This window comes from Phalacrocorax aristotelis, chromosome 28 (genome assembly GCF_949628215.1).
Source record: "Phalacrocorax aristotelis chromosome 28, bGulAri2.1, whole genome shotgun sequence".
Taxonomy (NCBI): domain Eukaryota; kingdom Metazoa; phylum Chordata; class Aves; order Suliformes; family Phalacrocoracidae; genus Phalacrocorax; species Phalacrocorax aristotelis.
The window spans coordinates 872,058-893,537 of NC_134303.1; the positions used below are offsets into that span (position 1 = coordinate 872,058).

Consider the following 21,480-nt stretch of genomic DNA (forward strand, 5'->3'; position numbering starts at 1 on the left):
GCGCCCCCTCTGGCCCCTCCCCCCGTTGGGATCCAGCTGCGCCCCCTCTGGCCCCTCCCCCCGTTGGGATCCAGCTGCGCCCCCTCTGGCCCCACCCCCCGTTGGGATCCAGCTGTGCCCCCTCTGGCCCCACCCCCCGTTGGGATCCAGCTGTGCCCCCTCTGGCCCCACCCCCGGTTGGGATCCAGCTGTGCCCCCTCTGGCCCCACCCCCGGTTGGGATCCAGCTGTGCCCCCTCTGGCCCCACCCCCGGTTGGGATCCAGCTGTGCCCCCTCTGGCCCCACCCCCGGTTGGGATCCAGCTGTGCCCCCTCTGGCCCCACCCCCGGTTGGGATCCAGCTGTGCCCCCTCTGGCCCCACCCCCGGTTGGGATCCAGCTGTGCCCCCTGGCCCCTCCCCCCGTTGGGATCCAGCTGTGTCCCCTCTGGCCCCTCCCCCGGTTGGGATCCAGCTGTGCCCCCTCTGGCCCCTCCCCCGGTTGGGATCCAGCTGCGCCCCCTCTGGCCCCTCCCCCCGTTGGGATCCAGCTGCGCCCCCTCTGGCCCCTCCCCCCGTTGGGATCCAGCTGCGCCCCCTCTGGCCCCTCCCCCGTTGGGATCCAGCTGCGCCCCCTCTGGCCCCTCCCCCCGTTGGGATCCAGCTGCGCCCCCTCTGGCCCCTCCCCCCGTTGGGATCCAGCTGTGCCCCCCTGGCCCCTCCCCCCGTTGGGATCCAGCTGCGCCCCCTCTGGCCCCACCCCCCGTTGGGATCCAGCTGCGCCCCCTCTGGCCCCTCCCCCCGTTGGGATCCAGCTGCGCCCCCTCTGGCCCCTCCCCCCGTTGGGTTCCGGCTGCGCCCCCTCTGGCCCCACCCCCCGTTGGGATCCAGCTGCGCCCCCTCTGGCCCCACCCCCCGTTGGGATCCAGCTGCGCCCCCTCTGGCCCCTCCCCCCGTTGGGATCCAGCTGCGCCCCCTCTGGCCCCTCCCCCCGTTGGGTTCCAGCTGCGCCCCCTCTGGCCCCTCCCCCCGTTGGGATCCAGCTGTGCCCCCTCTGGCCCCTCCCGCTCTCAGGCTCCGCCCCCTCAGCCGCCGTCGCCGTCCCTTCCCGGGGCCGGGCCCCGCTCCTGGCCCCGCCCTTGGGCGAAGGCTTGTGGGCGTGTCAGCGTGGCGGCGGCGGGCCAATGGCAGCGCGCGTCTCTCGGGGCCAATGGGAGGCGGCGGCTCTGCGGGGCGGAGGAGGCCGGAGCGGCGGCCGGGCCGGCGGGGAGCTGGGCCCGGTAAGGCCTTGGGGGGGCTGTGGGGCTGGGGAGGGGGTCGTGTGGGGCTGGGGGGACACCGGGGGGCGGGGTGGGGGTGGGGGGTGGGGCTGGGCGTGCCGGGGTGTGTGTGGCGTGTGTGGGCCTGGGGGGTGTCGGGACCCGTGGGGCGAAGGGGAAGGGGGTGGTGTCCGGGCCTGGGGAGGGCAGGGGGTGTGGGGCTGGGGACTCTGGGGTGGGCGTCTTGGGACGTGTGGGGTTGGGAGGGGGTCGGGATGTGTGGGGCTGGGAGGCTCCGGGGGGGGGATCCGGATGTGGGGGGCTGGGGGTCAGGGGGTGTGGGGCTGGGAGGCTGGGAGGCTCTGGGGTGGGGGTGTCAGCATTTGGGGGGCTCAGGGATGGGGCTGGAGGAGTCAGGGGTGTGGGGTTATGAGGCTCTGGGGTGTGGGGCTGGAAGGTTCTGGGGTGGGGTCAGGATATGTGGGGCTGAGGGTCTCAGGGTATGTGGGGGCCAGGGGGTGTGGGGCTGGGAGGTTTTGGCAGCGTCAGGGGGTGTGGGATTAAGAGTCTCTGGGCTGGGGGGTCTCAGGATGTGTGGGGCTGGGGGGGGTCAGGATTTGTGAGCCTGGGGGGGATGTCATGGGCTGGGGGGCTCAGGGGGTGTGGGGCTGGGGGCCCCAGGCTGTGGGGCATGTGTGTGTCGGTGGGTGTGGCTGTGAGATCCGAGGGGCTTTGGCGTGGGGCGTCCGGATATGTCGGGTTGGGAGGTGTGGGGTGCAAGGGGTCAGAATGTGTGGGACTGGGGGACGTGGGGGGTCTGGATCTGTGAGGTTGGGGGGTGTCGGGGTGTACGGGGCTGCGGGATGTGGTGGGGCTGGATCTATGGGGCTGGGGGTCTCAGGATGTGTGGGGCTGGGGGCCACAGAGGGGCTGGATGTGTGGGGCTGGGGGGTGTCAGGTTGTGTTGGGCCGGGGGCTGCGGTGGGGCACAGAGGGCCACCATCCCATGTTGCCATGGGGCAGGGGGCTCCCCGCCATCCCCCCCATGCTTCTGCCGGACTTTGCACCTCGAGCCTCCCGCGCTGGGTGACGCCGGCGACCGGGTGCTTTTCTCGCCCCGCCAAACACGCCAAAAACACGCGTGTTGCTCCGCTCCCTGCTCTGAAACGTGGGGGCGGGGACCAAACGTGGGGCCGGCGGGCACCAGCAGCGGCACGGGGCTGCGATTAGAGGCTTGAAACGCTGCTTTGGGGGGGGAAAATCCCCTCTGAGAGCTTGCAATGGCTCAAAATTTATCCTAGGTGATGACCCGAGTCCCTCTCTCCCCCCTCAGGCCTGTGCTTGGAGCTCGCGACACCTCAGCTGGGAGAAACCACCCTTCCCGAGACCGAAATTGGGGTGAAATCAGGAAGATTCGTCCCCCGCGGCGGCGGCCGTTTGCCCCCGTCGTGAGTAACGGCATGGGGGGAGGTTTGATCCGGGGGGAGGTTTGACCCAGTGGGAAGGGATGCAAGGTTTGCAGGGGGAGGTTTATTTTATTCCCTTCCCTCTCATCTGGGGAAATCCAGGATTCTTTTGGATCCCGTTTTTCAGTCTCAACCCGTGTTTCGGCACTTTCTCCGTATCCGCTCCCCATGCGGGGGAAAAAAATGCCTTTTTAAGGTTATTTCTACCCATTTTTGGGTGCACCGGGCTCCCGCTGCTGCGCCTCGGGCTCCCACGAGCCGCTCCGTCGCCTTCCCCTCTGCTTTTTAGAAATGAGGAAGCCGCCGGAGCAGCCGCCCCTTTCGGATTCTGCCCCCACCCCCGAGGAGGGAATTGGGGGAAATCTGCCAAGATTTGGCTTCGGGATCTTGCCGCGCCCGCAGGCGGAAGCTGAAGTAACGTCATCACGTGCTTCGCCTCGAGAGGATCCGGAGAGGGGCTTTGCGGGGGGGGGAGACCCCCGCCACGGCACAAAGTGCCTGGAAAAATGGGTTTCTTTGGGTTTCTTTCATTTTTTTATACCCTGAATGCCACCCCGCACCCAAAACCTGCTCGTTTCGCCTCTCCGAGGGGTGCGGGATGGGGAAAACCCCCGCGGCGGGGACGCAGGGAGTGAAGCGCGATGCTTGAAACGGCTTTTCACCCCCTGCCCCCCCTCAAAATTGCCGGTGTTTGCTCCGAAGGCTTCCTTCGCCGTGTCACCGTGTTGGGCTGATCCTGTCCCCCCCTGCCCCGGGTGGGAGACAAAGGCACCAGGTCCTTCTCCTGGCATCGATATGGCTGGTTTTGAGGTGGTTTTTTGGGGGGGCGCGGCTTTTACAGCCCCGGGTTGGTTTAAAAGGTGAAAAAATACCAAAAAACCCGGGGTTTGGGCATCGGATTTTGCCAGGAGAGACCGGGGAGAAGAGCCGGGCGGGGCGGAGGGGGCATGACACCGGCGCCGCAGCGCGGGGAGACACACGGTGGGTTCCGGCTTCGCGCCGACGGATCCTTTCCCCCCGCCTCCCCCCAACCCAGGTGATACCGGCCGCCTTCGGAGATCGGCGCCGAGTTATGCTTCATCTGACGGCGAGGTGCGTAGCGCCGGCGTCGAGGGCACCCAGTTGCCTGACTGGGAGGAACCGGTGGCGGGACGCTCGGTTTTTTGCTAACGTTTCTTTATTCCTCCGTTTCCCCCCCCCCCCCCAACCCCCAACCTCGTCCCCGCAGTCGGGGCGTCTTCGGGGGGCCGTCGCCATGTCTCTGTGCCAATGCGCGGTGAAGCACAGCGAGTCGGACGCCGAAGGCTGCTGTTTCTCGGCCGGCGGCGGTTTGAAGGTTTGCCTGCACTGGAGCGGCGAGGAGGAACGCGAGCGGTGCCGCGTCTACGCCCGCGGCGCTCTCAGCGCCGAGGAGATCTGCATCGACCTCGCGCGGAGGATCGGTGAGCGCCGGGGAGCTCCGTCTCCCGAGACCCCGCGATACCCGACGGGATTGTGTCCCAGAGCTGAGAAACTCCCTTTTTTTTTTTCAGTTTCTGGGCCTGTTTTAGCTGCTTTATCTCATAAATTTGAGCTCTCGTGGTGTTTTTAAGCAGCAGCTTCCTGATAACCGGGCTGTTAACGAAGCCTTCAGCTGGAATTTGGGCATCCCCCGCTTGCTCCGGCGTTCCTGAGAAGCCGGGCTGGGCTGGGGCCGACGGGGGGCCGTGAGTTATTGGAGCGTGATGAGTCGAAAAGCAATTACTTCACCTCTGACTCATCGGTGTCCCCGTTTAACGAGCCCTCGGCCTCCCCTCGCCTGGCGGAACCGCCAAATAATCGTGCTGGGCCCCCGCGCCGGGTTCCTCCTGGTGTGAGGGGGGCTTCGCTGCAGGCGTCGGTTGGAATTAAGGGTGGTCAATGTCTCTTTTAACCCTTAAGACAACGTTTAAGCTCTCGCCTAAGCCTAAACCGCTCTCAGTTCGCGGTTGTCACGGGTTTTATTGACTCCCCTTCCCCTCGCCGCAGCTCCGCGCGGGGGTTTCTTTGGAATAAAAACCGCCGAGGCTCGCCAGGCCAGCTGGCTCTCCCCGAGCGCGCCAGAAGGACGGCAGACGTGCGGTTCTCTCTTTTTTTTTTTTTTTTAAAAAAACCAGTTTTTAAAAGACTCTGCCGCTGACATTTGCGAGCGGGGACGTCTTGGTCCCCGGGGGTGGGGTGTCGGTAGCGCGGGTGGGTTTGTGCTGCCAGGAAAAGGGAGGGGGTTGGGAGGAAAGGGGTGAAAAAAAGGGTTCTTTTGCCTTTTTTTATATTTTGATCCTCTCGGATGTGAATTTTTCCGGGCTCAGCAGCGCCTCACCGGCACGGTGTTTTCTTTCAGGCATCACCCCACTGTGCTACAGCCTCTTCGCTCTCTACGACACCCAGAGCCGAGTCTGGTTCCCGCCCAACCACGTCTTCAAAATCGGCAAAGACACCAACCTCAACCTGCTTTTCCGCATGAGGTGAGGCCGCTTCTCCCGCCCCGTCCCCGTCCCGCTGCTCCCATCCCTCCTGGAGCCGAGCCGCCAGAGCTCGCGGATCCCGGACGCTCCGGGTTCTTACAAGGCTTAACGCTGGAAATCACGCCGCTCGCTTTTCCTGCCCCCCACCCCCTCCCCAGGTTAATCGTGGGGTTACTGGATTTGCCTTAAAACCACGGGTGGAGGTTAGGCAGTGGGTCGGGAAGCTGAGGGAGCTCAGCGGGGCTCGCCTGAATCGGCCTCGGAAGGCTATTTAATGAGGAACAGGATGCGTTTGGAGTCCCTGCCTCTCCTTCGGCACCGCAAAATTCACCTCCCTGCTCCCGATACGCCTCCACCTTTCGCCCCGCGTCTCCCCGGCTGACCCGCCCCGCGCTTCCCCCCCCCCTCGGCTCCGTAGCGGGGACGGCGTCTCCTCCGAAGCGCTTTCGCAACACCGAACGCCCGAGGGCCTTTCCGAGCGAGCCCGGGGCCGCGGCGGCGCCGGCCGCCCTCCCGGCAAAGCGCCGGCTGGTTCTCCTAGGCGTTTTTGCGAGATATTCGGCCTCCCCGGGGACGGCGACCTCGGCGTTTCCTCCCGAAACGTTGCCGCCGGCGTGTTCCGTAGGAAAGCTTTTATTTTTTTGCACCAGGCTGGTTTTGTTCGGGTTTGGTTTTGGTGTTGGGTCTTTTATTTTGTATTCAGGGTGAGTCATAACGAAGGTAAAAACGAGGGAGAAACAGAAAACCCGGCTTGGAGGTTTATTAGCCTGGTTTATACGACTTGCAATACCTCCTCCTTCCTGGGGAGCCGCGGCGTTTCGAGCCAAGGCCTCTCCTAGGGACGCCGTCGCGGCTCTGCTGTGTTTATCCGAGGGAGGTTGAAACGGCGATGGTGGGAAGTGCGTGAGGAGGAGGAGGAGGAAGGCTTCGAGCCCTCGTGGCCGGTGCCTCCGTGTTCCTCGGGCCTCTGCAGGATCCGCTTGCGGATAAATCGCAGAGCTTGTGACTTTTTGGGCTGGAAAAAGCCTTTCCCTTTGGCTCCAATTTTGATACCACGTGGGCACCGTGCGCGGCACGAGTGCCGAAATAACCCCAGGGCGTTAACGGCAGGCGGAGACGCGGCTTTGGGGGTTGAGCGGTGGGAAGGGAAACTCATGGAATCACGGAATTGTTAAGGTTGGAAAAGACCTCGAGGACCATCGAGTCCAGCCCCAACCCCCCACCACCCCAACCCACGTCCCCAGGGGCCACGTCTGCGCGGTGTCTGACCCCCCCAGGGATGGCGACTCCCCCACCTCTCGGGGCAGCCTGTGCCACTCCCTGACCGCTCTGGCAGGGGAGACATTTCCCCTCACACCCAACCTAAACCTGCCCTGACGCAGCTCGAGGCCGTTTCCCCTCGTCCCATCGCTCGTTCCTTGGGAGCAGAGACCAACCCCCCCCCCACCCCAGCCCCTCTCAGGGGGCTGCAGAGAGCGAGAAGGGCTCCCCTCAGCCCCCTCTTCTCCAGGCTAAACCCACCAGCTCCCTCAGCCGCCCCCCAGCACACTTGTGCTCCAGACCCTGCCCCAGCCCCACTGCCCTTCTCTGGACACGCTCCAGCCCCTCAAGGCCCTTCTTGTCCCGAGGGGCCCAAACCTGAGCCCAGCATTCGAGGTGGGGCCTCCCCAGGGCCGAGCACAGGGGCCCCATCCCTGCCCGGCTCCTGCTGGCCACACCAGTGCTGACACAAGCCTGGGGGCTGGTGGCCTCCTTGGCCACCTGGGCACTGCTGGCTCATGCCCAGCCGGCTGTCAGCCAGCACCCCCAGGGCCTTCTCCGCCGGGCACTTCCCAGCCCCTCTGCCCACAGACCTTTATATTTTCAAGACGTGGGCGCTCGGAGGGACGCTCCTCTCCCTGCCTCCTCTCCTTTATTTCGGAGCAAGAAAGCTCGGCGTGGAGCGAGCCGGGCTGCGAAACGGCATTGCGGACAGCGGCACCGCTGAAGAACCGGTGGCGGGTCAGGCTCGGCCACGGTCGGAGTTAATTAGGGCCCCTTTAACGAAGCTTGGCCCACGGGGAAGCGTCTGCGCGCTGTGCGGCGCGGCTGGTCGCGAAACGTGGTGGAAAAAGCTTTGAGGAACCCATTTTGGTGGCAGGAGGAGGTTGTTTCCCCTTTGCCTCCCGGCCTCTGAACCATTGCCTTGTGCTCAGGTCATGCTTTTTGAGGACCGTGGCTGATTCTCGTGTCAGCAGTGCAATTTCAGGAAGTTTCGCTCTTAAAAACATACCAAAATAACCCAAAACCCACCACTTTGAGGTCAGAGCGCGATCCCCGGCTGCGCTGGGGTGGGATAGACCTCTCCGCTCTCGCGTTGCTAGTTCTTTCCGTGTCCCAATTTGAGACAGATGGTGAGAAAACCTCCACAAAACCCACTTTGGGGTCTGGCTCCGGTCCCCCAGCAGCTCCCGGGGAAGGGGCCGGCAGCTGCACCGCGAGGAAGGAGCAGATTTATGGGTGAACCAAGCCTCGAGCGGGTCCAGGGCAGCCGCTAGACCCGGGCCTGGCTTTAGAGGCAAAACCAAAGTGTCCTTTTTCAACCCTCTCTCAGCAGCGAGAGAGGGCAGGGGCGGCCCATGGCCCTCCCGTCCCCATGTGCGAGTGCCGCTCTCCCTCCTCCTCCTCCCTTCCAGGTACTACTTTCGGAACTGGCACGGAATGAACGACAAGGAACCGGCGGTTTATCGCAACATGCCCCGACAGAGCGACTCCCCCGACGACAAGCTGCAAGGAGGAGCCTTGCTCGACAAATCGTCCTTCGAGTATCTGTTCGAGCAGGTGATGAACCGGGCCGGGGGCTTGGCCGTGCCTGGGGTTGTGGGAAATTAGGTGATTTTCTCGATCCAACTGGATTTGGCTCGACTTTGTTGTCGGGATCTGTTTTTTCATCCGCGAGGGTTTTGTTTAAAGGACAAACAGGGCTGGAGTCTGGCTTTCTGAAAGGCTTTGTCATGCTTGAAGCCTCGCTGCGAGGCCGGGAGCCGAGCTGAGGGGGCTGCCGCCACACCTTTAAAACAGAAAGACAACAAAAAGCGTTCCAGAAGTCAGTACGGGGGTGTTTTTTCCCCTTTTATTTAACTTTTTCCCCCTTTTATAGGGAAAATTTGAATTCATCAATGACGTCGCCTCTTTGAAAGACCTCCACAGCGAACAGGAGATCCAGAGGTTCAAGAACGAAAGCCTGGGCATGGCCGTGCTTCACCTCTCGCACATCGCCATCAAAAAAGGCATCTCTCTTGAGGAAGTGGCCAGAAAATACAGGTGACCGCTTGGCTTCGCAGCCTCGGGGCCGGGCGCTTTGCGCTCTGCCATTCTCCAAAGGGGATTTTTTTCTGGTTTTTCAGCCTCTCTCCTCCCCGGGAGCGAGTCCGGGGCTGTTTTAGGTGATGGAGATATCGATTGTGGCTCCTCCGGTGGCGTGTTTGGCCGTCGGCGCCCTTGAGCTTTCGCTGACAGGTTGTTCCTTCCCTCCTGCAGCTTCAAGGATTGCATCCCGCGCTCCTTCTACCGCCAGATCCAGCAGAACAACTACCTGACCAAATTCCGCATGAAAAACGTCTTCAAGAAGTTTGTGCAGCGTTTCCAGCGGCACACGGTCAGCGCCGGCAAGCTGACGGTGCAGGATGTCATGTACAAATACCTGGCTACCTTGGAGCACCTCGCCCCTCGCTTCGGGTGCGAGGTCTTCCCCGCGCTCTCCTTGGAGACCTCCTCCGAGGGCGAGAAGGCGCAGCTCTACGTCAACGGGGGCCGTTCGCAGCCGGAGCACGGGCACGCGTTGCTCCCCAAGGACCGACCTGTCACCCACGAAGTCCTCGTCACCGGCACGAGCGGGATCCAGTGGCGACCCGTGCCCGTAGAGGTAGGTCAGCGCTCGCGCTCCCCGCCGCCGGGCGGGAAGAGCCGTTGCCATCCAAATCCCATCCCACGCCAGCTCCTTTTCCCTCGCTCACTCCCCTGTGCTTTTCCTCGGGCTCCCTGGGCACCTCAAATTGCTTTCCAGCTTATCCCAGTTTGGCCAGTAGCCTTCACCGGCTAGCAGTGCCGTTTCCCAGCAGTAGGAAGGGTTGGAACTGACACCTTTGCTTCTCCGCCTCCGCAGAGCATCGAAAGCTGCTCCCATCGCGGATATTTTGGGAGGAAAAGCAGAAACAAAGAGCTGGAGCCCAAGGGGCCGGCTCAGGCGGCGGAGTGGAGCGAGCCGAAATGGGTCCATTTCTGCGATTTCCGGGAGATCACGCACGTTGTCATCAAGGACTGTAGGGTCAGCATCAACCGGCAGGACAACAAGTGCCTGGTGAGTGGGGCTTGTTCGCTCCGAGCTGCCCCGCGGAGCATCTCGATGCGCATGGCTTCGGAGAGCGGGAGGAGGCAGCGCCGGGGAGAAAAGAAAGGATTTTTTCTGGGCTTAATGCCGGCAAGCGAGGGTTTTACGCTTTCCTCCTTGGGCTGGCAGAGGGATGGGTGGATTTTGGGGCTCCTCGCCCTCCAGCTCGATGGTTTCTCACCCGCCGCGTGCCCTCCCTCGCCCCAGGAGGTGGTTCTCCCGTCCTCGGAGAGCGCCCTCTCCTTGGTCTCGCTGGTGGATGGTTATTTCCGACTGACGGCTGACTCCAGCCACTACCTGTGCCACGAAGTGGCGCCGCCGCGTGTCGTGATGAGCATCTTGAACGGCATCCACGGGCCCATGCAGTAAGTGGCTGCTTCCCGACGGAGGGGCCTGGGGGCGTCGAGGAGGACGTGCTGCCTCCGCTCATCCGAAGCCGTTCCCCTTTTCTCCTGCTGCCAGGGAGGAGTTTGTTTTTGCCAAGCTGCGGCGAGAGGAGCAAGAGGAAGGGCTCTACATCATCCGCTGGAGCGTCCTTGACTTCAACAGGATGATTCTCTCCGTGGTGAAAAGGGGCCAGCAGCAGGTAGGACGTAATTCCCGGTGCAGCGTTCCCGGGAACGGCGAGCTCCGGGATGCGCTCGTTTCGTTTAAGGAACGAGCTGGGCCGCGCCTGGACCGAGCTGTGTGGAGGGGAGCCACGACGCCCGTCCCGCCGCTCTCTTTCCCAGGCTCCTGGGGTTCAGGGACCCCTCAAGTACAGGCAATTCCGCATCCAAAAAAAAGGAAACTCTTTCATGCTGGAAGGATGGGACCGGGAATTTTCCACTTTGCGGGAACTCTTGGATGTTCTCAAGGGCTGCACCCTCAAGTCGGGCGAGGAAAGCTTCACGGTGAAGAGATGCTGTCCGCCCAAACCGGGAGGTACGAGGATGGATGATCTTCCCTCCCTCGACCTCGAGGAAACGAGGGCGTCCGGTAGTTTCTGGGGCTTTAGTGTACGTCTCTTCCCTCCTCTCGCAGAGATCTCAGACCTGCTGATCACGCGGAAGGTGAAGGATAGCGCCAAGCAGATCCTGAACCTGACCCAGCTCAGCTTCCACCAGATCCGCAAGAACGAGATCACTCAGGTTGGGTGCTCTGCCTCGGTGGGTGGCGGGGTGAATGCCTTGGCTGGAAGGCGGACATGCCAGGGGAGGGTTAGGCTGGGTTTAGGAGACGGTTCTTCCCCCAGAGGGTGGTGGAGCCCTGGAACAGGCTCCCCAGGGAGGCATCACGGCACCAGCCCGGCGATATTCGAGGAGCACTTGGCCAAGGCCCTCAGAGACACGGTGTGAATTTGGGGTGTCCTGCGCAGGGCCGGGAGCTGGGCTCGATGGTCCCTGCGGGTCCCTTTGCACTCAGGACTTTCTGTGGTTCTATGGTTGGCTGGAGGAAGCGGCTCTCCCGATCGTGGGGGGATGCTACCGCACCCCCGACACCGCTGGGGCAAAGAGGAGAGAGACTCAGAGCCGTTGTTGGGTTTGGTTTGGCGCTTTATCCCTTCCCTCTTCAAGAAGAGGGGGGAAAAGAGCGGTGCGGAGGCAGCACCATCTGGGCAGGAGGTGTTTTTTTTCCCTGCCATCCACGGAGGTGACGGAGGGAAAGGGGAAGAGTCGCTTCGAGTGTGCAAAGCTGAAAATTCCGCCCCGTCTGACGCCCGCCTGCCTCCTCCGTCTGCCTGCAGCGAGCCCACCTGGGACAGGGCACCCGCACGAACATCTACGACGGCGTGCTGAACGTCTGCGGGACGGCCGGGGCCGACGATGAAGCCGAGTATTTCTCCACCGAGCAGAACAACAACAGCCGGGAGATGCACGTGGTCCTCAAAGTCCTGGATCCCAGCCACAGGGACATCGCCCTGGTGAGCCCCCGGGGAGGGGGAGGTGGGTCAGAGGGGGTGGAAAACCAGCTCCGAGCCACTCGCTGAGAGACCGTCCGCCTTCCCGACACCCTCTCTCCTCTCCCCGCAGGCCTTTTTCGAGACGGCCAGCCTGATGAGCCAAGTGTCGCACGTCCACTTGGCTTTCGTGCACGGGGTCTGCGTGCGAGGCTCCGAGAGTGAGTACGGGGCTCTCCCCAACGCCCCTCGCTGGTGCCTTTCCCTTGGCCGCTGCCAGCTCCGTCGCCGGGCCCGTCGGCTCCCGCCCCGTGCCGAGGGCAATAGCTCCCTCTTCCCCAGATATTATGGTGGAGGAGTTCGTGGAACACGGACCTTTGGATGTGCTGATGCGGAAAGAGAAAGGCCGGGTCACCGTGGGCTGGAAAATCACCGTGGCCAAGCAGTTGGCCAGTGCCTTGAGCTACCTGGTAATAGAGCCGGAGCTGGGGGTTTTCCCGGCGGGGAACCGCGCTGGAGGTCGCCTCCGAGCACCTTTTCCTCCAGCCGCACCCCTGGGTCTTGCCATCGGCGCGGCAGGAAGGATCTGCCGCGTTTTTCCTCCGCCCTCCAAGCGGAGAGGCGGATTTTTAGCATGACGTGCCCTTCCCGCGCCTCCCCGACACCCGCCTTGCTCCCTTTGCCGCGGAGCTGAGCGGGCGGGGGTGGGGGTCGCTGGACCCCGGCTCCGCAGCGTGGTTTTTGGAGCCGCACGAGCTGGGAAGAGCCCCGCGTGAGGACGCTGCTGTCCCCGCTCGCCGGGCTTGCGGCCAGCAGCTTGGGAAAGCTCACTTAGCTGCTTGTGAGGGCACGCGCCGGGTAATCCTCGCGTGCCTTTTATTCCCACCCCGGGGGTTCGGCTTTGGGATAACGAGGCAGGGAGGTGACGCATGTAATTAGAGCCAGGAGCCCTGCATTTTTATCTCCTGGCATCGTCCGTAAGGCTCAGCCTTACTCTGCGGCAACGGCGGGAGCTTCCTCCAAGGCTCCGTATCCCCTTCTTTTCGCAGGAAGATAAAAACCTGGTGCATGGCAACGTGTGCGCGAAAAACATCCTGCTGGCCAGGAAGGGGCTGGAGGATGGATCTGTGCCTTTCGTGAAGCTCAGCGACCCCGGGGTCAGCTTTACGGTGCTCTCTCGAGAAGGTATTCGGTCGTTCCGTGCTCAAACTGGGCAGGGCTGAGCCTGGGCTTGTCCTGAGCTGAAAATCTGGGTGCGTTTTTCCCCCCGCTCCTGCAGCCCAGGTAGCTAATAAATAGCATGGGTTGTGCCTGAGCTGTTTTGGCGAGGTCTTCCCTGCCTCTCAGACCTCAATTTTTCCAATAAATGGCATTTTAAACACACGGGCGTGCAAATGCTGTCACAGTGGCTGGTTTTGGCCTTAAAGCCGCTTAAAGACAGTCCTGCCGCGGCTCCCCGTGGCCGGGAGCTTCCCTCCCCTCCCCGTGTTCTTGGGGGTCTTTGGGGCTTTACCCTCCGCAACGCCTCATTTCGCCTTCCCTTTTCCAAAGAACGCGTGGACCGGATCCCCTGGATCGCCCCGGAGTGCGTCCGGGATGTGGGAAACCTCAGCACGGCGGCCGACAAATGGAGCTTTGGCACCACATTGCTGGAAATCTGCTTCGACGCCGACGTCCCGCTGAAGGAGCGCACTCCTTCGGAGGTGATTTGCCTTCTCCCTCCGTCCCCAGCTCCTCCGTTCCGGGGTGGATCCAGCCCCGTTTGAGACTTGGTTTTTCTGTTTTTTTTTCTTAGAAAGAGCGTTTTTACGAGAAAAAGCATCGCCTGCCCGAGCCGTCGTGCAAGGAGCTGGCCACGCTCATCTGTCAGTGCCTGAACTACACGCCGGTGGAGCGGCCGTCGTTCCGCACCATCCTGCGGGACCTCACCCAGCTCCAGCCGCACAGTGAGGCTCCGCCGCCGGGCGCCTCTCGGGGCTGGGGCGGGGGTTCATTCCGGCCCCGCTGTTCCTTCCCCTCCGCGAAGCCGTCGGGGCTTCGGCAGCGGTGGGGTGGGGGTGGTGCTGGAGACCCTTTGGGACTGGATGGGGGGGGGAGGTGGTTAAAAAGGGGGCAAAAAGGTTAAAAAAGGGGGGAAAGAGAAGGGGTGAAGGAAGGGGAGAGAGAAGGGGGGAAGGAAGGGAAAGAGAAGGGGAAAGGAGAAGGGGAAGGGAAGGGGGGAAGGAAGGGGAAAGAGAAGGGGGGAAGGAAGGGGAAAGAGAAGGGGGGAAGGAAGGGGAAAGAGAAGGGGGGAAGGAAGGGAAAAGAAGGGAGGAAGGAAGGGGAAAGAAAAGGGAGAAAGGAAGAAAAGGGGGAAAGAAAAGGGGGAAGTAGTAAAAAGAAAAGGCAAAAAAGAGAAGGGAAAAAAGGGGGGAAAGTAGTAAAAAGAAGGGGAAAGAAAAGGGAAAAGTAGGAAAAAGGCCAGAAAAGGCGCTCCGTGGGGTGCAGGGGTTGGGCGAGGAAACGTGCAGAGCGTCTCTGCGGCAGGCGACCCACGCTCTCCCCTCACCCCCTTCATTTCCAGACCTCATAGACGTCACCTCAGTGAACCCCGACTTCCCGGTGTCGGACCCCACCATCTTTCAGAAACGTTACCTGAAAAAGATTCGGGAGCTGGGGGAGGTAAGTGACATCTTGAGACACCCCCCCCCAGCCTGGAATTGTGGTCCTGAGCACGGGTGCGGGGCCGGAGGCGGCCGCGGGGAGGGTCCGAGGGCTGGAACCCCTCTGGGGGAGCCGGGGGTGTTCAGCCCGGGGAGGAGGCGGCTCCCGCAGACGGGGCCGGGCTCCTTAGTCGGGCCCGCGGCGCCGGGGCGAGGGCGGGCGCTTTCAAACTCCCGGCGGGGAGATTCCGAGCGGAGCCGAGGCGGGAATTCCCGGCGCCGAGGGGGGCGAGTCCCCGGGCCGGGACGCCCCGAGAGGGGCCGATGCCCCGTGAATGCCGGAGGTGGGGCTGGACGGGGCTCGGGGCAACCCGCGCTCGGGGAAGACGTCCCTGCTCGGGGCAGGGGGCTGGGCTGGGCGAGCTCGAAGGGTCCCGTGTCCCCCCAAAGCACCTCGGGGTTCCCCAATGTCCTGCCCTGGCTCCAAGGGTTCTGCGAGGTGGGATCATGCGTCCAAAGAGCAGCAGTGAAAGCCGGTGAAGGGTCCGGAGGAGAAGAGAAGGGGCTGAGGGAACCGGGGTGCTTTAGCCTGGAGAAAAGGAGGGCTGTGGCTCGCTCCCCACAACTGCCTGAAAGGGGCTCGTGACGAGGCGGGGGGCTCTGGCTCTTTTCCCAAGGAAGAGGAAACGGCCCCAAGTTGCACCCGGGGCGGTTCAGGTGGGATATTGGAAACGATCCCTTCATCCAAGGGGTCGTCGAGCGCTGGAAGAGGCTGCCCAGGGAAGGGGTTGAGTCACCGTCCCGGGAGGGATTTAAAAGACGCGTCGACGCGGCGCTGAGGGACACGGTTTAGCAGCAGAGTCAGTAGTTTTTAAGCTTAACGCTGGAACTCGACGATCTTAAGGCTCTTTTCCCACCTAAATGCTTCTACGATTCCAAATCCCCGAAAAAGCTGGTATAACAAATCCTCGACGGACCACGGAGCCGATAAAGATAACGAGGGCGGCTTAACGGGGAGCGTGGAGCGGCTCGGAGCTGGTCGGGAGGATGTTTCCCTCGTGGCAGGTTATCGCGGCGTCTTGAGTGATTCGTAACGCTTTGGTCACCGCTGGGCGAACCAGCCTTTTCCAGACCGATTTCCGAAGAAATTCCATTTGGATGAGGGTCAAAAGCGTTTATTTTTAATCTGTTTTCACTGAGGATTTCCCCTCTGTTGTCCCTGATGGAGAGCTTCCAGGGAGGCTGCTTCCAGTGTGGGAAAGGCCAGGAAAGCTTCTCCTGGCAGGATCTCAAATTCCGTGCCTGCTCTTTGCCAGGGTCACTTCGGCAAAGTGAGCCTGTATTGCTACGACCCCACGAACGACGGCACGGGGGAAATGGTGGCTGTGAAATCGCTCAAATCCGGCTGCAGCCAGCAGCTCCTGACCAGCTGGAAGAGGGAGATCGAGATCCTCAAGACGCTTTATCACGAAAACATCGTCAAGTACAAGGGTTGCTGCAGCGAGCAGGGTGAGGCGGCCCCAGGGGACGCGCCGTGGCGTTGGTGGCGGTCGCCGTCTCTCCCCGCGCGATGTTTTCCCCTTGGCGGCGGCGTTGAACGCCGGCGGAGCCCAACCTTGCGTTGTCCCTCCCGCCGGCGCCGCCGCGGAGACGCCAAAAACCCAACTCCCCGCCTTTTTTAGGCAGCTGGTAGTGGTGAGGGGATCCCCTTCCTGGCAGAGGGGTGGGGGTTGGGGTGTCTTTGGGTTGTTCCGCTCTCCCCGCGAGGTTCACACGCCGCCTTCCTCCTCTTCCTCGCCCTCCAGGAGAGAAGATCGTGCAGCTGATCATGGAGTACGTGCCCCTCGGCAGCCTGCGAGACTACCTGCCCAAGCACAACGTCAGCCTGGCCCACATCCTGCTCTTCGCCCAGCAGATCTGTGAGGTAAAGCCTAAACCCTCCCGCCTTCTCCCTGGGGCTCCTCCGCTCCCCACCGTGGCTCTGACCCCCCCCCCAAATCGCTGTGACCCCCCCAAAATGGCTCTGACCCCCCTGCCCTGTCTTTTTCCCTTTCTCCGGGTCATTGTCTACCTGTACTCTGGGCTCCTCTGCTCCCCAGAAGGACTCTAAACCCCCCCAAAATGGCTCTAACCCCCTGTCCTTTCCCCTTTCTCCAGGACATGGCTTATCGGCTCCCCAAAATGGCTCTAAACCCCCAAAATGGCTCTAACTCCCCATCTTTCCCCCTTTCTCAAGGGCATGGCTTCTCTGCTCCCCTAAATAGCTCTGAACGCTCCAAAATGTCTCTTGCTCCCCAAAACAGCTCTAAATCCCTGTCTTTTCCCCCTTCTCCTGGGCATGGCTTCTCTGATCCCCCCAAATGGCCTTGAACCCCCCCAAAATGGCTCGAACCCCCCCATCTTTTCCCTTCTCCAGGGCATGACCTATCTGTACCCTGGGCTCCTCTGTTCCCCCAAATGGCTCTGAGCCCCCCAAAATGTCTCCTCTGCTCCCCAAAACAGCTCTAACCCCCCATTTTTTCCCCCTTGTCCAGGGCATGGCCTCTCTGACCCCCCCAAAAGAGCTCCTCTGCTCCCCCAAAGTGGCTCCTCTGAGCCCCCAAATGGCTCTGAACCCCCCCCCAAATGGCTCTGACCCCCCATCTTTTCCTCCTTGTCCAGGGCATGGCTCCTCTGAACCCCCCAAAGAGGTTCTAAACCCCTGCAAAAAGGCTCCTCTGCTCCCCCAGATGGCTCTGACCCCCCATCCTTTCCCCCTTCCCCAGGGAACAGCTCCTGAACCCCCCCCAAATGGCTCTGAACCCCCCCAAAGTGGCTTCTCTGCCCCCCCAAATGACTCTGACCACCCCCAAAACGGCTCTGACCCCTCATCTTTTCCCCCTTGTCCAGGGCATGGCTCTGACCGCCCAAAAACAGCTCTGAACCCCCACAAGGATGCTCCTCTGCCCCCCAAAATGGCTCTGAGCTCCCCAAAACAGCTCTGACCTCCCATCTTTTCCCCCTTGTCCAGGATACAGCTCCTGAACCCCCCGCAAAGTGGCTGCTCTGACCCCCCCCGTGGCTCTGACCCCCCAAAACGGCTCTGACCCCCCGCCTTTTCCCCCTTCCCCAGGGCATGGCCTACCTGCACTCCCTCCACTACATCCACAGGGACCTCGCCGCCCGCAACGTGCTGCTGGAGAACGAAAACGTGGTGAAAATCGGGGATTTTGGCTTAGCCAAAGCCATCCCCGAGGGCCACGAGTATTACCGCGTCTGCGAGGATGGCGACAGCCCCGTCTTCTGGTGAGCGCGGCCCCCGCCGTGGTGGCGTTGGGGCGGCTAGGGGCAGGCGGAGGCCGGTGCTGGGCTCGGGTACGGCGTGCGGAGGCTCAGGGCGAGGGGAGGCCGGTGCCAGGCTCAGGTACGGCGTGCGGAGGCTCAGGGCGAGGGGAGGCCGGTGCTGTGCTCGGGTACGGCGTGCGGAGGCTCAGGGCGAGGGGAGGCCGGTGCTGTGCTCGGGTACGGCGTGCGGAGGCTCAGGGCGAGGGGAGGCCGGTGCCAGGCTCAGGTACGGCGTGCGGAGGCTCAGGGCAAGGGGAGGCCGGTGCTGTGCTCGGGTACGGCGTGCGGAGGCTCAGGGCGAGGGGAGGCTGGTGCCAGGCTCAGGTACGGCGTGCGGAGGCTCAGGGCGAGGGGAGGCCGGTGCCAGGCTCAGGTACGGCGTGCGGAGGCTCAGGGCGAGGGGAGGCCGGTGCCAGGCTCAGGTACGGCGTGCGGAGGCTCAGGGCGAGGGGAGGCTGGTGCAGTGCTCGGGTACGGCGTGCGGAGGCTCAGGGCGAGGGGAGGCTGGTGCCAGGCTCAGGTACGGCGTGCGGAGGCTCAGGGCGAGGGGAGGCTGGTGCAGTGCTCGGGTACGGCGTGCGGAGGCTCAGGGCGAGGGGAGGCCGGTGCCAGGCTCAGGTACGGCGTGCGGAGGCTCAGGGCGAGGGGAGGCTGGTGCCAGGCTCAGGTACGGCGTGCGGAGGCTCAGGGCGAGGGGAGGCCGGTGCCAGGCTCAGGTACGGCGTGCGGAGGCTCAGGGCGAGGGGAGGCCGGTGCCAGGCTCAGGTACGGCGTGCGGAGGCTCAGGGCGAGGGGAGGCTGGTGCAGTGCTCGGGTACGGCGTGCGGAGGCTCAGGGCGAGGGGAGGCTGGTGCCAGGCTCAGGTACGGCGTGCGGAGGCTCAGGGCGAGGGGAGGCTGGTGCAGTGCTCGGGTACGGCGTGCGGAGGCTCAGGGCGAGGGGAGGCCGGTGCCAGGCTCAGGTACGGCGTGCGGAGGCTCAGGGCGAGGGGAGGCCGGTGCCAGGCTCAGGTACGGCGTGCGGAGGCTCAGGGCGAGGGGAGGCCGGTGCCAGGCTCAGGTACGGCGTGCGGAGGCTCAGGGCGAGGGGAGGCCGGTGCCAGGCTCAGGTACGGCGTGCGGAGGCTCAGGGCGAGGGGAGGCCGGTGCCAGGCTCAGGTACGGCGTGCGGAGGCTCAGGGCGAGGGGAGGCCGGTGCTGTGCTCGGGTACGGCGTGCGGAGGCTCAGGGCGAGGGGAGGCCGGTGCCAGGCTCAGGTACGGCGTGCGGAGGCTCAGGGCGAGGGGAGGCCGGTGCTGTGCTCGGGTACGGCGAGCGGAGGCTCAGGGCGAGGGGAGGCCGGTGCCAGGCTCAGGTACGGCGTGCGGAGGCTCAGGGCGAGGGGAGGCTGGTGCAGTGCTCGGGTACGGCGAGCGGAGGCTCGGGGCGAGCAGAGGCCAGCGCCAGGCTCGGGTGCGCCATGCGGAGGCTCAGGGTGAGAGGAGGCCGGCGCTCACCGCTGGCCGTGACCGCGCAGGTACGCCGTGGAGTGCCTCAAGGAGTGTAAGTTTTACTACGCCTCCGACGTCTGGTCCTTCGGGGTGACGCTCTACGAGCTCCTGACCCGCTGCGACTCCGGCCAGAGCCCTCCCGCGGTGAGTCCCGGTCGGCGACGCCGGATTTGCCGCGACGGCGTTTGCCGAACCGGGGATTGTGGCTGATTTTCCCCTCCCCCCACCCCCACCCCCCCGCAGAAATTCATCGAGATGATCGGGGCGACGCAGGGGCAGATGACGGTGCTGCGGCTGATCGAGCTGCTGGACAGGGGGAAGAGGCTGCCGAGTCCCAAGGACTGTCCTTGCGAGGTGAGGCTCCGCATCCCAACGGCTGGCTGGCTGTCCAGCTGTCTGTCTGTCCCCGTGGGCTGCCACGGCCCCTGGGGACAGGGGAAATGGGAGGGGAAGGGGGAAAATGGGGAGGGAAAAATGGGGGAGGGAAGAGAAAAATGGGAAGGGAGGGGGGAAAAGGTGGGGAGGAGAAGGGGAAGGGGAAAAATGGGGAAGGGAAGTGGGGAAGAGGAAGGAGAAAAATGAGGAGAGGAAGGGGGAAAATGGGAAGGGAAAAAGGGAGGAGGGAAGAGAAAGATGGGGAGGGAAGGGGAAGATGAGGGAGGGGAGGGGAAGAGTGGGGAAGGGGAAGGGGGAAAAGTGGGGAGAGAAAGGGGAAAATGGGGAGGAAGGGTAAGAGTGGGGAGGGAAGAGGGAAAATGGAGAAGGGAAATAGAGGAGGGAAGAGAAAGATGGGAAAGGAAGGGGAAAAAGTGAGGAGGGAAGGGGGAAAATGGGGAGGGAAGGGGAAGAATGGAGAAAGGGAAGGGGAAAATGAGGGAGGAAGGGGGGAGAGTGGGGAAGAGAAAGGCGAAAAATGGGAAGGGTGAGGGAAAGGGAAGAGTGGAGAAGGGAAATATGGGGAAGAGAAAGATAAGAAAGGAAGGGGGAAAAGTGGGGAAGAGGAAGGCAAAAAATGGGAAGGAGGAAAAACGGCGAAGATGGAGAAAAGTGGAGAAGGGGAAGAGTGGAGAAAGGGAAGGGGAAAATGGGAAGGGAAAAAATGGGGAAGGAGGGGGGAAAAAAGGGAAGAGAAAAAGTGGGAAGGGCTTCATCTTGCTGTGGGGAAGAGGAGGGAAAGGTGAATGCGGGAGTGGGAACACCACGGGCAGAGCACCGAAAGCGAGGAGCCCCCCTTTTCTTCCCCGTGTTGCCTCCGGATTAATTTCTCTGTCTCCCATCCCTTCCCAGATCTACCGGCTGATGAAGAACTGCTGGGAAGCGGAGGCTTCCTTCCGCCCGCCTTTCCACAACCTCGTCCCCATCCTCAAGAACTTCCACGAGAAATACAGGGCTCAGGCTCCCTCCGTCTTCAGCCTCTGCTGAGCCGCGATGGCGGCGGGGGGCACGCAGCCGCGGCGGGGCGACGCAGCCCCATGCCGCCGCTCTGTTTTATCCCGGGCCGAAAACGCCGCTGGGAAAGGAAACAGTCGGGCCGGTGAGGTGAGAGTGAAGAGGAGGAGGAGGAAGGAGGAGGAAGCTGCGCCACGTCCCCTCCTCCTGCCAGATCTGCGGGCGTTCGGTGCCAACCCTCGCCCTGTGGCATGCCTCTCCCGCCGAACACTGTGAATGACACTGGGGGGGGAGAGCAAAAAGAGGGGGCCTTACAGAGCCCCCACCCTCCCCCTTCCTCGCTCCCTCCTCTTCCTCGGGGACCTGCTGGACCCCCGCTGCGGGGGGCGGGGGTTGCCTTTGGGTGCCGGGATTGAGGATGCCCCCCCACCGCCCCTCGCCTCAAAGGATTGGGGGTTCAGCAAAAGAATGTGGCACTTTATTGGGGTTCAGGGGCTCCTAAAATGGGAGGGGGGGGGAAGGGCCCCCCCTCATCCCGACCCCCCCCTTGGCCCAGCCATCACCCCAGGACTGGTTTTGGGGTGCTGTGGGGGGGGCTTGGAGGAAGAGGGGGCTGGGTGCCCCCCAAACTGAAAGGGGAGGCTGTTTCCCTACCCCTCCCCATCCCCCTTATTTATTGCCTGCTGTCTGCGCCCCCCTGAGCGGTTTTGGGGGGCTGCAGGGTGGGGGGGGCCCCCCGTGCCCCCCCCCCCCCCGCCGGGGTCATCTCCCAATAAAGGATGGAACGGCCCCACTGCTTCCTTTGTGGCCTGGGGGGGTGGAGTGAGGCCTGGGACCCCCACAGTGGGGAGGGGGGGTCCCTATGGGCCATGGGGGGGAGTCTAGGGGTCCCTATAGGGATGGGGGCGTCACTGAGCGGCTGGGGTCCCTATGGGAGAGCTGGGGGACCCTATAGGCCATGGCAGGGGCGAGTCTGGGGGTTCCTATAGGGTCAGGGGGGGTTGCTGAGGGGCTGGGGTCCCTATGGGGGTTTCTATAGGGCAGGGAGGGGGTGGGGACCCTATAAAGTGTGTGGGGGGGGGTGTCTTAGGGTACCTACAGGGTGGGGGATGTGTCTGTGGGTCCCTGTAGGGTGTGAGGGGGGTCAGGGGGTCACTATAGGGTGTCAGGAGTGTGTCTGTGGGTCCCTGTAGGGTGGCGGAG

At 63.3% G+C, this 21,480-nt stretch overlaps 1 protein-coding gene across 1 annotated transcript; it reads left to right on the top strand.

Annotated features, from left to right (window-relative positions):
* The first annotated feature begins 1,128 nt into the window (after positions 1-1,128).
* TYK2 (tyrosine kinase 2) lies at positions 1,129-21,066 on the top strand. Its single transcript, XM_075076090.1, has 26 exons — positions 1,129-1,257; positions 2,570-2,684; positions 3,739-3,794; positions 3,931-4,144; positions 5,062-5,185; positions 7,861-8,005; positions 8,325-8,488; positions 8,705-9,089; positions 9,330-9,524; positions 9,762-9,919; positions 10,017-10,140; positions 10,286-10,478; positions 10,578-10,684; positions 11,281-11,457; positions 11,567-11,654; positions 11,776-11,903; positions 12,483-12,618; positions 12,985-13,136; positions 13,229-13,379; positions 13,997-14,094; positions 15,392-15,584; positions 15,881-15,999; positions 17,188-17,360; positions 18,915-19,032; positions 19,132-19,242; positions 20,176-21,066. Exons 4-26 carry the CDS (start codon positions 3,958-3,960, stop codon positions 20,308-20,310), a joined length of 3,561 nt encoding a protein of 1,186 aa, XP_074932191.1. The 5' UTR covers positions 1,129-1,257; positions 2,570-2,684; positions 3,739-3,794; positions 3,931-3,957; the 3' UTR covers positions 20,311-21,066.
* The last annotated feature ends 414 nt before the right edge of the window (positions 21,067-21,480 follow it).

Coding starts and splice junctions, on each gene's coding strand:
- TYK2 (XM_075076090.1), top strand. CDS start 3,958: ATGTCTCTGTGCCAATGCGCGGTGAAGCACAGCGAGTCGGACGCCGAA. Junction 5,186..7,860: donor AACCTGCTTTTCCGCATGAG/GTGAGGCCGCTT, acceptor CCTCCCTTCCAG/GTACTACTTTCGGAACTGGC. Junction 14,095..15,391: donor AGATTCGGGAGCTGGGGGAG/GTAAGTGACATC, acceptor GCTCTTTGCCAG/GGTCACTTCGGCAAAGTGAG.